The following is an 18,200-nucleotide window of genomic DNA, read 5'->3' on the forward strand; positions in this document are numbered from 1 at the left end:
TGATTTCCATTTAATAACGCTTTTTTTAAAAAAGGACATCTGTCATTTAAAAAAAATATTTTTTTCCCTCTCTAGGGTAGTGGGTTTGGGGTTTCAGATTCCACTGAGAAGAAAACTATGAACTAATTGAACAAAAAAATCTATGCGTACTTACGTGGGCACATGCACTTACAGATGCACAATAATAAGACAATTTAGATCAAATCTGGGGAGTGAGATGTACTTTATATGAAAACTTTCAAGAATCTCTTTTATATCCTTTTTATTTATGTCTATGTTGATTTCTACTATCCTCCCTAAGATGGAGACTCAATCAGTTAATAATGTTAGTAGGAATTTTCCTACAAAGAAACAACACCTATTTTGTAACACTAAGATACATGTTGATATATAGTTTGTGCTCAGGTGTAAAAGGCCTCAGCCTCCCCCACCCCCCCCAACAAAGGATAAGTTTATCTTAATTGCCCCTTCTTTTTATTTTATTTTATTTTTTTGCGGTACACAGGCCTCTCACTGTTGTGGCCTCTCCCGTTGCGGAGCACAGGCTCTGGACGTGCAGGCTCAGCGGCCATGGCTCACAGGCCTAGCCGCTCCACGGCACGTGGGATCTTCCCAGACCGGGGCACGAACCTGTGTCCCCTGCATCAGCAGGTGGACTCTCAACCACTGCGCCACCAGGGAAGCCCTAATTGCCCCTTCTTTTTTTTTTCTTTTTGCGGTATGCGGGCCTCTCACTGTTGTGGTCTCTCCCGTTGCGGAGCACAGGCTCCGGATGCGCAGGCCCAGCGGCCATGGCTCACGGGCCCAGCCGCTCCGCGGCATATGGGATCCTCCCAGACTGGGGCACGAACCCGTATCCCCTGCATCGGCAGGCGGACTCTTAACCACTGCGCCACCAGGGAGGCCCTAATTGCCCCTTCTTAATTGGGAGTTAAGTTTCCTCTAAACATGGTAAAGTATTTTGGTGTTATTTTCAAAAAGTTAATTAGGAAGTTCTATTATTTTTGATTCACAGCCTGGTCCACCTATTTATCCCCCTTACTTATTCACTGGTCTGCTTGATAATACTTATAAACACATAATGGACAAATAATGTTTCAGTTCCTTAACCTCCCTGGCCACATGAATTTACCCTGGTTTAGTCTGAGTTGTCTTGTTGCCTCTTTCTGTATTTCTCTATTCTAAGATCATGAGTATAATCATTTTCATATTTCAGCTTTTCTAAATATTTTATACTAAACTATGTGTTTACATTGGCAGTTTTCTTCTTCAGAGTAACTATTAAAAAATTTACCTTAATCATAACCTCTTTAAGGGATAAATAAAGTATTCTATTTTTTTCCCCACTGATCTTACTTGTGCAGTCTCTGCATGTTCCAGCATCTCTTCAAATTCCTGATAGTCTTCATCATCTGGTTCAGCACCTGAGAGGCGAGCTGCCCTGGCCATGAAATATGGAGGCAGCTCTCCAATCGCTGTACCAATACCCTAAGTAAAAAAACCAAAATACTTACATGAGATTTTCTCAACACAGTGAAACTAAGCAGATCAAATCTTTATTTTTCAATATCACCAAAAGCATGTTAAGATGTATGTATTAGGGAGGAAAAGATATATCACACAATCAGGAGGACATGAGTTTGAATCATACCCTAATACTGACCTACACAATGCCAGGCCAGATAACATACATAAAACTCTTAGACAATCCCTGGTACGCTGCAGACACTAAATTAATGTTAGTTCTCTAGCATCTCTACTTGTATCCTCTGTTCTTACTTTTTACATCTCTTTTCATTTTATTAAGTTTAGAAATAGCAGGGGTGGGTGGGATGAATTGGGAGATCGGGATTGACATATATACACTATTGATACTATGTATAAAATAGATAACTAATGAGAACCTACTGTATTGCACAGGGAACTCTATTCAGTGCTCTGTGGTGACCGAAATGTGAAGGAAATGCAAAAAAGAGGAGATATATGTATACGTACAGCTGATTCACTTTGCTGAAACAACAAAATATTGTTGTGTTGGGATTAAAAACCTACATTAATTTGAAAACTAATAAACCTGTCAGAGAATAAGAAAAAAAAAACACCATTTTTTTTTTTTTAACTGCACAGTGACATTCATTGTTTCAGCCTGGAAAAACATCCCTTTTTAAAATTTCACACAGCAAAGCAAGTTAAAAACTTCACGCGTCAAATAAATGATAATTTAAACAAGAACTTGCTAAAGAAACAGCAGAAACTAACACAGTATTGTAAAGCAACTATACTCCAATAAAAATTAAAAAAAAAAGAAATAGCACATGGTTTTCTAGACTTTTGAAATGTTATTTCCTCTTTTTTATTGACGTATAGCTGATTTATAATATAATATTAGTTTCAGGTATAAAACAGTTATTCAAAATTTTTATAGACTATACTCTATTTAAAGTTATTATAAACTGTTGGCCTATTTTCCTTGTAGCTTATTTATTTTATACACAGTAGTTTGTACCTTTTAATCCCCTATGGCTATCTTGTCCCCTCCTCCCCACTTCCCTCTCCCCAATGGTAACCACTAGTTTGTTCTCTGTATCTGAAATTCTGTTTCTGTTTTGTTATAACCACTCATTTGTTTCAGTTTTTTAGATTTTATATGTATATATATATATATATATATATACACACACTGTTATTTTTGTCAGTTTCCCCTCTTTTCAAATATTCAAATGATTTGCTAATGAGCATTCACTAGTATAGCTGTTTCATATATAGGAAATCTTCTGATATTGAGGATGTTGTTTTAATCCCAATACAACTTTTTTGTTCAGAGTTAAAGCTTTTAACACACTGTGGTCAGGAAGCCCCTTGAAATCTCAACATTAGGATGGATAAATTTTCACCACAGGAAAAATGTTGATTTCCTCAGGACACTGAGTGACTCATGTTTCAGTCACTTTGTGGATTCTTGTTTTTGAAGAGAATTATTTTTTTTAAATCAACTTAGAACATAAGGATGAAAACAAAGGTAAAAGAATCAGGAACTTGGTTTGGACATATACGGCTTAAATACAGGATAGATAATAAGGCAAGAGGCCTGTAGTCTCCGTGAGAATTCTTAACTTTGAGTTATGCTTCTCTGCCTTGAGTCATAGTGAATGAAAAAGCTTTGGTAGTTTTCAGAAGCAACTTTAGGCTTTATGTTTGCTATGTCCTATGGCTCTGCCTGCAAATGCCTTGACAAGAATCCCCAAGGGACATTACGAAATTCAAACATTTTACAATCACAGTGTTATACTCCAGTGTGTGAAATCAATCATCTCCAAGTGTAACTGCATTATCCACATGTGAACCAAGAGTTATGAAAAGAACATACTTAAGTGCCAAAAGAATAAGACCATATTTAGTTAAAGAACAGAGAGAAGAGGGAGAGGAGAGAGAGATATATATACAAAGAAGGATATAGGAAGAAAACACAAATCATATTTTGCTAAATAAGAGAAGTTAATTTAGTCACTTTTGGAGGATGTTAGAGAACCAACTAATTATTTTAAAAACTGGTAAATAAAGAGAAATAATCAATTATTTATCCTGTCTTACCTATATGGAAGATATCTCAGGGTAACCAAATTGGTGATAAGGAGAAGTTTCTCTTTATAAAAGTATTCCAGTCAATAACTAAAGAAAAAAATGATGCAACTGGAATGCCCCCATTTTATAAACCCTAGTAAAATAATGGACTTATATAATAATGGTGTTAATATCGTAAACAGAAAGACAACCAGACATTATTGCACTTTGTGATAGAATACGTAAGACTATAAAGTGTATTCTTGTAAAAAAAAAAATTTTTTTTCAAGCCTCTCAACCCGGCTACCAATTCACAGGAGACAGAGGAACATATTTAAATTACACCAACTGGAATACAATCAGTAAAATTCAGACCGTGGAAAAATATACTTGACAAACAATCCAGTTTCATCAACAAATATATTTGAAAAGAAAAACAAAGAAATAAACACAATCAGAAAAATCTGAACACTAACTGGGTAACTGATTTGAAGAGACTATTCCTAAATTCTCTTAGGCGTGACAATGTTTTTTAAGTCCTAAGGTTGATATATTTACAGATAAAATATGATATGTTACCTGGAATATGCTTCAAGATAATTGTGAGCAGTGTGAGGAGGGGTCTAGATGAAAGTATTAGCCAGGAGTTAATATTAGCGGAAGTTGGGTGATAATATATTGAATTAATTATATAATTCCCTGTACTCAAAAAAAAATTTTTCATGACAAAAAGTAGGAAGAAAAGTTAATTGCAACATTTTATTCAAAACAAACTTCTCTTAAAACATGTTAAGTCAAATTTCAATAGTTCTGAAAGCAATCATATGATTCAAACTCATGACAAGTTTCCCTAAAGTTAAAAAGGAAGTAATAATGGATTGAAATGAAATCAAGAGCTACATACTGTCTTATACTTAGTTGACCATATTAATTGTTATATTTTAATTCTGTTCATGTTTTCCCATATTAGCAAGGAGTAAGAATGGTGATCATGAGCCAGTGTTCTATTTTTTATGCATATAAATAAAAAGGAAATATAGTCATCCAGACAGGTCCCCTTAAGACACATTATACTCCAGACACAGAAGTGTGTTTAGTCAGTTATCTCAAATTAGATACTGAAGTCCCATAATTTCATGATTCTTTCAAAACAATTTTATAATTCTTGCAAAATCAACATAAAAAAACAAAACTAAATTGTGGAACACTAAAAGCTGTCAGCCCAAGTTTAATTAAGGGGAAGAAATGACTGGCTTCCTTATTGCAAAAGAAAGACAAGTGGTATTTAGTCAAGCAATAATTCAGAAAGCTCTTCTAAAAACTGTCCACTGCATATCAATTTATTACCCTGAAGTCCTTGCTTCTTGAATTAGAGAAGAGTTTAATATGCACAAAATATGCAAAACCAATAGAGAAACACAATATCTTACTGGAGTGTCAATTTTATTAAAAGATTTTGGGGAGGACAAAAATCTTAAATTTTTGTGCTTTCAAAAGTTTTGTCAACCGGATTCACAGGTAAATCACCAGCATCTTGCTTTTCTATGTTAGGAATTATAAGTTTAATGGTAAAAATCTGGGGAGTAGAAAATTTTACATATGCTGACTACTCAGAAATTACAGTAGTTTGGTATTATCAGTGTGTTAATAATCTTTAAAAACAAAACCATTTTCTATTAAATATTCCAACTGCAAACATGAAACAGAGGCTAAAAGCCAAAGTTTGGAGGGTAACTTGGAACCACTGTGAAATTCAAGGCTTTTACAGCAATGTTTAAAAAACAATTATACCAATTTTAGTAAAATTAGCAGATTGTTTTACAAACGAAAAAAGAGAGAAAATGTGCTTCCAGTTTCCCTTAAGGTCAGTTTTAAAATGACTTCAGGAAGGAATGATGTTCTGATACATGCTACAACATGGATGAAACTTGAAAACATGATGCTAGGTGAAATAAGCCAGACACAAACAGACAGATACTGTATGATTCCATTTATACTGGTTATCAAGAATAGGCAAATTCATAGAGGCAGAAAGTCGAGAGGTTACTCTCTACCCAGGGGCTGGGGAGAGGAGGGAATGAGGAGTTACTGTTTAATGCGTACAGAGTTTCTGTTTGTGGATGACAGAAAAGTTCTGGAAGTAGATATTGGTGATGGTTACACAACACTGTGAATGTACTTAATGCCAGTAAATTGTGCACTTAAAAATGGTTAAACGGTAAACTATGTTATGTACATTTTACCACAATAGGAAAAAAACTCCCAAAAAACAAAACCATGAACTTAACAAATAATTGAGTTTAGGGACTTCCCTGGTAGTCCAGTGGAAAAGAATCTGCCTTATAATGCAGGAGACACGGGTTCGATCCCTGGTCAGGGAACTAAGATCCCACATGTTGAGGGGAAACTAAGCCTGTGCGTCACAACTAATGAGCTCGCGAGCCTCAACTACACAGCCCATGTGCTCAGGAACCAACAAGCCACAACTGCAGATCCCACATGCCCTGGAGCGTGCACGCCACAACCAGAGAAGAGAAAACCCACATGCCACAACTAGAGAGAAGTCCATGTACCGCAACGAAGAGCCTGCATACCTCAACAAAAGATCCCGCATGCCGCAACTAAGAACGAACACAGCCAAAAATAAATAAAATAAATAAATAATAAAATAAGTCTTAAAAAAAAAAAGAAAAGAAATGAGCTTAAAAGGTGATGTTCTAAAAACCCACGAGACCTAACAAATGAAGAGGAAATAGGCAGTCTACCTGAAAAACAATTCAGAATAATGATAGTAAAAATGCAAAATCTTGGAAGTAGAATGGAGAAAATACAAGAAACATTTAACAAGGAACTAGAAGAACTAAAGAACAAACAGTGATTAACAACACAATAAATGAAATTAAAAATTCTCTACAAGGGATCAATAGCGGAATAACTGAGGCAGAAGAACGGATAAGTGACCTGGAAGATAAAACAGTGGAAATAACTACTGCAGAGCAGAATAAAGAAAAAAGAATGAAAAGAATTGAGGACAGTCTCAGAGACCTCTGGGACAACATTAAACGCACCAACATTCGAATTACAGGGATCCCAGAAGAAGAAGAGAAAAAGAAAGGGACTGAGAAAATATCTGAAGAGACTATAGTTGAAAATTTCCCTAATATGGGAAAGGAAGTAGTTAATCAAGTCCAGGAAGTGCAGAGAGTCCAAGGATAAATCCAAGGAGAAACAGGCCAAGACACATATTAAGCAAACTATCACAAATCAAATACAAAGAACAAATATTAAAAGCAGCAAGGGAAAAACAACAAATAACACATAAGGAAATCCCCATTAGGTTAACAGCTGATCTTTCAGCAGAAACTCTGCAAGCTGAAGGGAGTGGCAGGACATATTTAAAGTGATGAAAGGGAAAAACCTACAACCAAGATTACTCTGCCCAGCAAGGATCTCATTCAGATTTAACAGAGAAATTAAAACCTTTACAGACAAGCAAAAGCTAAGAGAACTCAGCACCACCAAACCAGCTTTACAACAAATGCTAAAGGAACTTCTCTGAGCAGGAAACACAAAAGAAGGAAAAGACCTACAATAATAAACCCAAAACAATTAAGAAAATGGGAATAGGAACATACATATCGATAATTACCTTAAATGTAAATGGATTAAATGCTCCAACCAAAAGACATAGATTGGCTGAATGGATACAAAAAAAAGACCTGTATATATATTGTCTATAAGAGACTCACTTAAGACCTAGGGACACATACAGACTGAAAGTGAGGGGATGGAAAAAGATATTCCATGCAAACGGAAATCAAAAGAAAGCTGGAGGAGCAATTCTCATATCAGACAAAATAGACTTTTAAAACAAAGACTATTACAAGAGACAAAGAAGGACACTACATAATGATCAAGGGATCAATCCAAGAAGAAGATATAACAATTGTAAATATTTATGCACCCAACATAGGAGCACCTCAATACATAAGGCAAATACTAACAGCCATAAAAGGGGAAATCAACAGTAACACAATCATAGTAGGGGAATTTAACACCCCCCTTCCACCAATGGACAGATCATCCAAAATGAAAATAAATAAGGAAACACAAGCTTTAAATGATACACTAAACAAGATGGACTTAATTGATATTTATAGGACATTCCATCCAAAAACAACAGAATACACATTCTTCTAAAGTGCTCATGGAACATTCTCCAGGATAGATCATATCTTGGGTCACAAATCAAACCTTGGTAAATTTAAGAAAATTGAAATCATATCATGTATCTTTTCCGACCACGCTATGAGACTAGATGTCAATTACAGGAAAAAATCTGTAAGAAATACAAAAACACATGGAGGCTAAACAACACACTACTTAATAACCAAGAGATCACTGAAGAAATAAAAAGGAAATCAAAAAATACCTAGAAACAAATGACAATGAAAACACAATGATCCAAAACCTACAGATGCAGCAAAAGCAGTTCTAAGAGGGAAGTTTATAGCAATACAATCCTACCTTAAGAAACAAGAAACATCTCATATAAACAACCTAACCTTACACCTAAAGCAATTAGAGAAAGAAGAACAAAGAAAACCCCAAAGTTAGAAGGAAAGAAATCAAAGATCAGACGAGAAATGAAAAAGAAATGAAGGAAACAATAGCAAAGATCAGTAAAACTAAAAGCTGGTTCTTTGAGAAGATAAACAAAATTGATAAACCATTAGCCAGACTCATGAAGAAAAAAAGGGAGAAGACTCAAATCAATAGAATTAGAAATGAAAAAGGAGAAGTAACAACTGACACTGCAGAAATACAGAGGATCATGAGAGATTACTACAAGCAACTATATGCCAATAAAATGGACAACCTGGAAGAAATGGACAAATCCTTAGAAATGCACAACCTGCCGAGACTGAAGCAGGAAGAAATAGAAAATATGAAGAGACCAATCACAAGCACTGAAATTGAAACTGTGATTAAAAATCTTGCAACAAACAAAAGCCCAGGACCAGATGGCTTCACAGGCGAATTCTATCAAACATTTAGAGAAGAGCTAACACCTATCCTTCTCAAGCTCTTCCAAAATACAGCAGAGGGAGGAACACTCCCAAACTCATTCTACGAGGCCACCATCACCCTGATACCAAAACCAGACAAGGATGTCACAAAGAAAGAAAACTACAGGCCAATATCACTGATGAACATAGGTGCAAATAATCCTCAACAAAATACTAGCAAACAGAATCCAACAGCACATTAAAAGGATCATACACTATGATCAAGTGGGGTTTATCCCAGGAATGCAAGGATTCTTCAATACATGCAAATCAATCAATGTGATACACTGTATCAACAAATTGAGGGAGAAAAATCATATGATCATCTCAATAGATGCAGAGAAAGCTTCTGACAAAATTCAACACCTATTTATGATAAAAACCCTCCAGAAAGTAAGCATAGAGGGAACAATCCTCAACATAATAAAGGCCATATATGACAAACCCACAGCCAACATCGTCCTCAGTGGTAAAAAACTGAAACCATTTCCACTAAGATCAGGAACAAGACAAGGTTGCCCACTCTCACCACTATTATTCAACATAGTTTGAGAAGTTTTATCCACAGCAATCAGAGAAGAAAAAGAAATAAAAGGAATCTAAATCGGAAAAAAGGAAGTAAAGCTGTCACTGTTTGCAGATGACATGATACTATATGTAGAGAATCCTAAAGATACTACCAGAAAACTACCAGAGCTAATCAATGAATTTGGTAAAGTAGCAGGATACAAAATTAATGCACAGAAATCTCTTGCATTCCTATACACTAATGATGAAAAATCTGAAATGAAATTAAGAAAACACTTCCATTTACCATTGCTACAAAAAGAATAAAATATCTAGGAATAAACCTACCTAAGGAGACAAAAGACCTGTATCAGAAAATCATAAGACACTGATGAAAGAAATTAAAGATGATATAAATAGATGGAGAGATATACCATGTTCTTAGATTGGAGAATCAACATTGTGAAAAGGACTCTACTACCCAAAGCAATCTACAGATTCAATTCAATCCTAATCAAGCTACCAATGGCATTTTTCACGAACTAGAACAAAAAATTTCACAATTTGTATGGAAACACAAAAGACCCCGAATAGCCAAAGCAATCTTGAGAACGAAAAGCGGAGCTGGAGGAATCAGACTCCCTGACTTCAGACTATACTACAAAACTACAGTAATCAAGACAGTATGGTACTGGCAAAAAAACAGAAAGATAGATCAATGGAACAGGATAGAAAGCCCAGAGATAAACCCACACACATATGGTCACCTTATCTTTGATAAAGGAGGCAGGAATGTACAGTGGAGAAAGGACAGCCTCTTCAATAAGTGGTGATCGGAAAACTGGACAGGGACATGTAAAAGTATGAGATTAGATCATTCCCTAACACCATACACAAAAATAAACTCAAAATGGATTAAAGACCTAAATGTAAGACCGGACACTATCAAACTCTTAGAGGAAAACACAGGCAGAACACTCTATGACATAAATCACAGCAAGATCCTTTTTGACCCACCTCCTAGAGAAATGGAAATAAAAACAAAAATAAACAAATGGAACCTAATGAAACTTAAAAGCTTTTGCACAGCAAGGGAAAGCAAAAGCAAGACGAAAAGTCAAAGACAACCCTCAGAATGGGAGAAAATATTTGCAAATGAAGCAACTGACTAAGGATTAATCTCCAAAATTTACAAGCAGCTCATGCAACTCAATATCAAAAAAAACAAACAACCCAGTCCAAAACTGGGCAGAAGACCTAAATATACATTTCTCCAAAGAAGATATACAGATTGCCAACAAACAGATGAAAGAATGCTCAACATCATTAATCATTAGAGAAATGCAAATCAAAACTACAATGAGGTATCATCTCACACTGGTCAGAATGGCCATCATCAAAAAATCTACAAACAATAATTGCTGGAGAGGGTGTGGAGAAAAGGGAACCGTCTCGCACTCTTGGTGGGAATGTAAATTGATACAGCCACTATGGAGAACAGTATGGAGTTTCCTTAGAAAACTAAAAATAGAACTACTATACGACCCAGCAATCCCACTACTGGGCATTTACCCTGAGAAAACCACAATTCAAAAAGAGTCATGTGCCACAATGTTCACTGCAGCTCTATTTACAATAGCCAGGAGATGGAAACAACCTAAGTGTCCATCGACAGATGAATGGATAAAGAAGATGTGGTACATATATACAATGGAATATCACTCAGCCATAAAAAGGAATGAAACTGAGTTATTTGTAGTGAGGTGGATGGACCTACAGACTGTCATACAGAGTGAAGTAAGTCAGAAAGAGAAAAACAAATACCGTATGCTAACACATATATATGGAATCTAAAAAAAAAAGGTCAGAAGAACCTAGGGGCAAGATGGGAATAAAGATGCAGACCTACTAGAGAATGGACTTGAGGATACGGGGAAGGGGAAGGGGAAGCTGGGACAAAGTGAGAGAGTGGCATGGACATATATACACTACATTAAAATAGATAGCTAGTGGGAAGCAGCCGCATAGCACAGGTAGATCAGCTCAGTGCTTTGTAACCATGTAGAGGTGTGGGATAGGGAGGGTGGGAAGGAGGGAGATGCAAGAGGGAAGAGATATGGGGACAGATGTATATGTCTAACTGATTCACTTTGTTATGAAGCAGAAACTAACACACCATTGTAAAGCAATTATACTCCAATAAAGATGTTAAAAAAAAAAAAAGGTGATGTTCTCTATCTGAAAGTCATCATACATGCTTCCTCTCCTCTGTCCTGCCACCATCCTGCCTCCTCACTGTATTCCTTATTATCCTCAGATATCCATTGAAACACTGCTATTTCAAGGAAATCTTCCCTGAATCACAGACTAGGAAAACATTTTTGTGTTATGCAATAAATTTCTCCTTCATAGCACTTATCTCAATTTGTTTAAATATTTATATATATAATTTTCGACAATACTTATATATACATTTTTTCATAATTATTTCCCTCACTAGAATGTAAAGCTCCATGAGGGTAGAGACTGCTAAGTTTTGCTCAGTCTGAATCTCCAATGCTTGGAGGCTTAATAACTATTATTGGAATTTATAACTGCAAAGAAAATTTGTGAAGCCTTACACTCACTAGTGATATAGTCAAATTGTGAAAGATGAAAAAGATACAAACTGAAAAAAGGTAACCTACTTATCAGCAACACCAAACAATTCATTTTAATGGGCTCCAAAGACTTACATGAACAAGTTGAAACTGAGGTTGACCCTGATCTTTATCTTATAATTGGAGGTACTATGCATTTTACTGATTTTACTGATTTACTATATTTATAATGATAGTGAAGTCTGTAAAGATATTTTACTTTGCAAAGTACAAATTAGGTAAAAATTTTAAATAACATAACAGTTTTTAATCAAGCAAGACATTCCCCTGAAAAAAAAAAAATGGATGTGAACACAAATGTGATCAATTTTATGAAAGGGTAAAATATAAGAATCAAGGCCAATACACTCTAAATCAACATTTCTCAACTTTAGTAGTATTGACTTTTTTTTTTTTTTAACATTTATTTATTTATTTGGCTGTGCCGGGTCTTTAGTTGTGGTGTGCGGGATCTAGTTCCCAGACCAGGGATCGAACCCGGGCTCCCTGCATTGGGAACGCAGTGGAGTCTTAACTGCTGGACCACCAGGGAAGTCCCAGTATTGACTTTTTATGAGTGTATCCCAGTTAACCATTTATTTTTTTATTTTTTTTGCGGTACGCGGGCCTCTCACTGCTGTGGCCTCTCCCATTGCGGAGCACAGGCTCCAGACGCGCAGGCTCAGCGGCCATGGCTCACGGTCCTAGCTGCTCCACGGCATGCGGGATCTTCCCGGACCAGGGCATGAACCCGTGTCCCATGCATCGGCAGGCAGACTCTCAACCACTGCGCCACCAGGGAAGCCCCCAGTTAACCATTTTTAAATATAAGACTTAGTGGCATTAACTGTATTCACAATGTTGTGCAACCATCATCATTATATTTTTAATATTTTTCTTCACCCAAATGGAAACTGTATACGCATTAAGCATTAACTTCTCATTCCCCACAACCCTGGTAACCTCAAACCTACTTTTTGTCTCTATGAATTTGAATTGTCTAGATAGCTCACATAAGTGGAATCATACAATATCTGTCTTTCTATGTCTGGCTTATTTCATTTACCATAATGTTTTCTAGGTTCATCTATATTGCAGCATGTATAAGAACTTCATTCCTTTTTATGGCTGAATAGTACTCTATTATGTGTATATACTACTCTTTGTTTATCCATTTATCTGTTAAGAGACACTTGGATTGTTTCCACCTTTCTGATAATGTGAATAATGTTGCTGAACAATGAACTACAAGTTTCTGTGCATATTAGGGTCCCAGTTTTCAGTTCTTTTGGGTATTTATGTAGGAATGGAATTAGAGGAGGGTCACATAGTAAATCTATGCTTACATTTTTGAGAAACCACCAAACTCTTTTCCACAGCAGCTAAATCACTTTACATTCCCACCAGCAATCTATGAGGGTTCCAATTTCTCCACATCTTCACCAACACTTACTATTTTTCATTTTCTAAAAAAATAATAGCCATCCTAATCTGTGTGAAGAGGTATTTCCTTCTGGTTTGGATTCGCATTTCCCCAATGATTAATGATATTGAGAATCTTTCTGTGCACTTATTGGCCATTTGTATGTCTTCCTTGGAGAAATGTTTATTCAAATCCTTTGCCTATTTTTAAATTGGGTTGTTTGTCTTTTTGTTGTTGAGTTGTATAGTTCTTTAAACATACTGAATATTAAACCCTTATCTGATATATGACTTTTAAACATTTTCTCCCTTTTTGTGGGTTGTCTTTTAACTCTCTTGATAGTGTGTCCTTTGATGTACAAGAAGTTTTAATTTTAGCTAAGTTCAATTTATCTATTTTTTTCTTTTGTTGCCTCTGCTTTAGATGTCTTATTTAAGAACCACTGCCAAATCACCAGGCAGATTTGTTTCTATATTTTCTTCTAAGTGTCTTATAGTTTTTAACTCTTAAGTTTAGGTCTTTGATGAATTTTGAGTTAATTTTTACATATGGTGTAAGGTAAGGATCCAACCTCTCTCTTTTGCATGTGGATATTCAGTTTTCCCAGCACCCTCTGATGAAAGAACTGTAACAAAAGGAACCAATTTAAGCATAACTTGATATGTGCTACCTTTTTTACATAACAAAAGACAGTTTCAAAGAAGGGAATATGAAGAACAAACATTCAGACAATCAGTATTTATTGGTATTCTTGAACTATGAGCAAAGCCTAATGCTGATTGCTGTGAGTAATAAATTTAAGGTACAGTCTGAATTTTTTGAGGAGCTTAAAATTTATTTGGGGAAGTAAGCCACTACACCAGCCAATTTAACTAATTTGAGGCATGCATGGAGCCAGGCCAAATGAGTGCTTCAGACAGTATGCACTTCGGAAGAGGCAGTTATCACTGCCAGCTGGGATGAAAATTTTTCTTTGTTGGCATTAGTGTTAATCTAGCCACGTAAATCATTTTTGAAAGAACAAAAGAACAACAGAAAATTGAAGCCTATATACATACTCCTTTTCTAGCATGTTCTGAGTATCTAGTTATCTTATGAATAGCTTTTCATCAAAAGACAAATGTGTAAAGCAGAAACTAACACACCATTGTAAAGCAATTATACTCCAATAAAGATGTTAAAAAAAAAAGACTAATGTGGTAAAGTTTATAATACATGTGCAACTAGTATAATGAATTTGTTTCCAGCATTTATAAAAGAGTAACAGGAAATATGACAATTCTTCCTGTCTTTCATATTCAACCAATTCAATATATGGCATTTCCCTTTTAATTCTTTTAAAACACGACATAAACGCTCGAATGTGCTTGAAAACTCTGCCTCTTCTGTGGGCATTCTACCCACGTTCATTTTAATTAAGAGTTTTAAGTGATGTGCTCCACATTTTTCATTTTATAAGAAACTGTTAGGGGAAAAAAAGTTACAGGGAACAGAAAACTTAATGATTCCAAATGATGAATTAAAAAAGAATTCAAATGGTAGTCGGAAGTCTTTAGCAAATAAACTATTCCTCAATGATATACATGTGAATGAATTTAAGCATATAAAAAATGCTTTGTGTGGATATGCAGATTAAAATACATCTACCATTGATCATGTAGTCCAAAATGTCCCAAAATATATTAAGCAAGCCATAAAAAGAATAATTGGAACTTCTGAAAGTAAGGTCACCATATAGTCTGATACCTCCAATACAGTAAAGCTTAGTTTATTAAGAAATGTCTGACCTTACTTTAGTATTACAACAACTCAGAAAATGAAATGAGTCTTCTAAGAATAAACACAGAGAGTATTTAAATCTAGGAGAGAGACATATAATACTTACCTAATTTGGACTGATAATATAACCATTTGCTATGTGTTTATCAAGTTTTATAAACGTTAGTAAAACTTTACAAAGTAGTATAGTTGCACCATCTATACTCCTTTTCCCTGCTATTGTCTACTTGGTATCAATGTTTCCTGGTACCTAAGGTTTCCTGCCTTCCTTTTGAATGTTATTCATGAACAGGAGAAGCTCTAAAGGTTTCTTTTACATGGAAGCTAGGTAGCTGGTAACTTTATGAATTAATTATCTACTGACTTGGTATATGTCTGGCTTCAATTTCAGTAAGGTACAAAGAATCAAGACAGTGAGGTTAATTTTAGACAAATATGAAAACGGACATCTTACCCACATGCAGGCCTCAATCCTAACTTTTGAGATGATGCTCCATAAAGAAATGGTTCCTTCAGTGCCCTCTTCATCTGGACAAATAATCTGATCAGGATAGGGTGGTTCAGGGAAATTAACTGAATTGCATTCATAAGCAGCTAATGTAACTGAAGCTATATGTGGACCCTACAAAAAAATATGAGAAATCTCTGATGAGAAATATTAAAGAGAAAGCAATTATTAATAGACATGTTATTTTAATGGTACCTTAATCACTCTATATTAATAGAAAAATGTTAGCTTTTAAAGAACAAGAATCTACCTAACTAAATATTTCAAGATGCAACTGATAATTTGAAAAAATAATCCTTTCCAGAATCTCTTCGTGGTTTGCTTTCTTAAAAACCAATTTCAAATTTACTGAGGTATAATTTACATATAGTAAGAGCCATTTTTTTAGGTCACTAGTTCAATAAGCTTTGACAATTATATTCAGTCGTATAACCATAACCTATCAAGATAGAGATACAGAATAGTCCTGTCACTGCAAAAAGTTCCCTTGTGTCCTTTTGTAGTCAATCTCCTTCCCCCAACACTAGACCCTGGAAACCATATGATTTCTGTCTTGATTCTTATTTTATTTATCCACATATCTCATCTGTAAGAATGCCATCCCCTGTGATAAAAACCTCCTGTGCCCCTATTCCTTTAGGCATAATTTGAGAATACTATATTTTGTCCTTACTTAAAAAACAGTTGATGCAGACATAGAAAACAAACTTATGGTTACCAAAGGGGACAGTGGGGGTGGGGGTGGGAAATTAGAAGTTTGGGATTAGCAGATACACACTACTACATATAAAACTGGTAACCAAGGACCTACTGTATTGCACAGGGAACTCTACTAAGTATCTTGCAATGACTTAAAATGGAAGAGAATCTGAAAAAGTATATATATATATATATATATATATACACATACACATACATATATAACTGAATCATTCTGCTATACACTTGAAACTAACACAACATTGTAAATTAACTATACTTCAAAAAAAATAGTTGATGAAGTAATTACCTCACTTATCTTTCCCACTGACATCCTAAAACAAAAATAAAACTGTGGAACGAGTATCAGTTAGTTTTTCTTTTAAATTAATTTTTTCTATGGAAGCTTTTGGGCTGCTTTGTACCTTTATTTTGAAATATTACAAATTAATAATAATCATATAGATTAAAATGAATTAACATTTAGATGTGTGATAAAGGTTTAAACACAGCTGTTCCCAAATTAACATGTATGCCAAGACGAGGTGTCTGCATAAGAATCAACTATGGACTTTGTTAAAAATATAAATTTCAGGGTCCCCTAAGCATAAGTTGATTCAATAGGTGGACACGGGAACCTGTACGTTTTATTTTACTTTATTTTTTTTTTAAGATTTATTTATTATTTGTTTTATTTTAGGCTGCATTGAGTTTTAGTTGCGGCACGCAGGATCTTCGTTGAGGCATGCAGGATCTTTCAGGATCTTTCGTTGTGGCACGCAGGCTTCTCTAGTTGTGGCGCACAGGCTTCAGGGTGCCTGGGCTCTGTAGTTGTGGCACGCGGGCTCCAGAGCATGTGGGCTCTGTAGTTTGCGGGCACACAGGCTCTCTAGTTGAGGCATGCGAGCTTTAGTAGTTGTGGCGTGCAGACTTAGTTGCCCTGAAGCATGTGGAAGCCCAGTTCCCCGACCAGGAATCAAACCTGTATCCCTGCATTTTAAGGCGGATTCTTTACCACTGGACCACCAGGGAATTCCCAACCTGTATGTTTTATGTATTTATTTATTTTAACTAATTGATTTTTTAAAAAATTTATTTATTTTTATTTTTGGTTGCATTGGGTCTTTGTTGCTGAGTGCAGGCTTTCTCTAGTAGCGGCGAGCAGGGGCTACTCTTCGTTGTGGAGTGCGGACTTCTCATTGAGGTGGCTTGTCTTGTTGTGGAGCATGGGCTCTAGGCACGCAGGCTTCAGTAGTTGCAGCACGTGGGCTTGTGGGCTCTAGAGCACAGGCTCAGTAGTTGCGGCACATGGGCTTAGTTGCTCTGCAGCACGTGGGATCTTCCCAGACCAGGGCTCGAACCTGTGTCCCCTGCATTGGCAGACAGATTCTTAACCACTGTGCCACCAGGGAAACCCCCCAACCTGTATGTTTTAAACAAGCTCCTTTATAGTTTCAAATAGGTTAGGTTCTAATAGGCTATTAGGTGTCAGAAAATAAGCGAACTCAGGCAAGTCACTTAACCTTTCTGGACCTCAAGCTACTCTTCTGTAAGGCAAAAGAATTAGATTCATCTTATGTTTTTATCTAGCTCCAAAATTCAAAAACCCCTAACATAATCAAGATGTCAATAAAATCTATTGCTAATTTCCAAAGTTCTCATTAAGTGTAAGCTCTAGAAGTTGGATATTCTTAACATGCTACTGTAACACACATATAAAGTACTAGGCTTAGAACAGTGTTGGGCATATAATAAGCCCTCAAAAAGTATTAGCCATTAGCTGTTATGAACAAAAGTACTGTATTTGTAGAATAAAATTATATACACACACACATACATATGTATGTATATATATACACATACAGTAAGTGATCTTTGGATATAAGAAAGTCTTTTTTTTTTTTTTTTTTTTTTTTTTTTGCGGTACACGGGCCTCTCACTGTTGTGGTCTCTCCCATTGCGGAGCACAGGCTCCAGACGTGCAGGCTCAGTGGCCACGGCTCACGGGCCCAGCC

General features: G+C 35.8%; 1 protein-coding gene across 2 annotated transcripts in view; it reads right to left on the reverse strand.

The window, feature by feature from the left end:
• VMP1 (vacuole membrane protein 1) overlaps positions 1 to 18,200 on the reverse strand; it is a 132,496-nt gene that overhangs the window by 59,320 nt on the left and 54,976 nt on the right. For both annotated transcript variants that reach the window (XM_060080659.1, XM_060080658.1), the window contains exons 6-7: positions 15,433 to 15,600; positions 1,357 to 1,488 (exon numbers count right to left, since the gene is read on the reverse strand). In XM_060080659.1, the coding sequence (XP_059936642.1) occupies positions 1,357 to 1,488; positions 15,433 to 15,600 (300 nt within the window). The remainder of the gene's footprint in view (positions 1 to 1,356; positions 1,489 to 15,432; positions 15,601 to 18,200) is intronic.

Source organism: Mesoplodon densirostris, chromosome 18 (genome assembly GCF_025265405.1).
Source record: "Mesoplodon densirostris isolate mMesDen1 chromosome 18, mMesDen1 primary haplotype, whole genome shotgun sequence".
NCBI classification, from domain to species: Eukaryota; Metazoa; Chordata; class Mammalia; order Artiodactyla; family Ziphiidae; genus Mesoplodon; species Mesoplodon densirostris.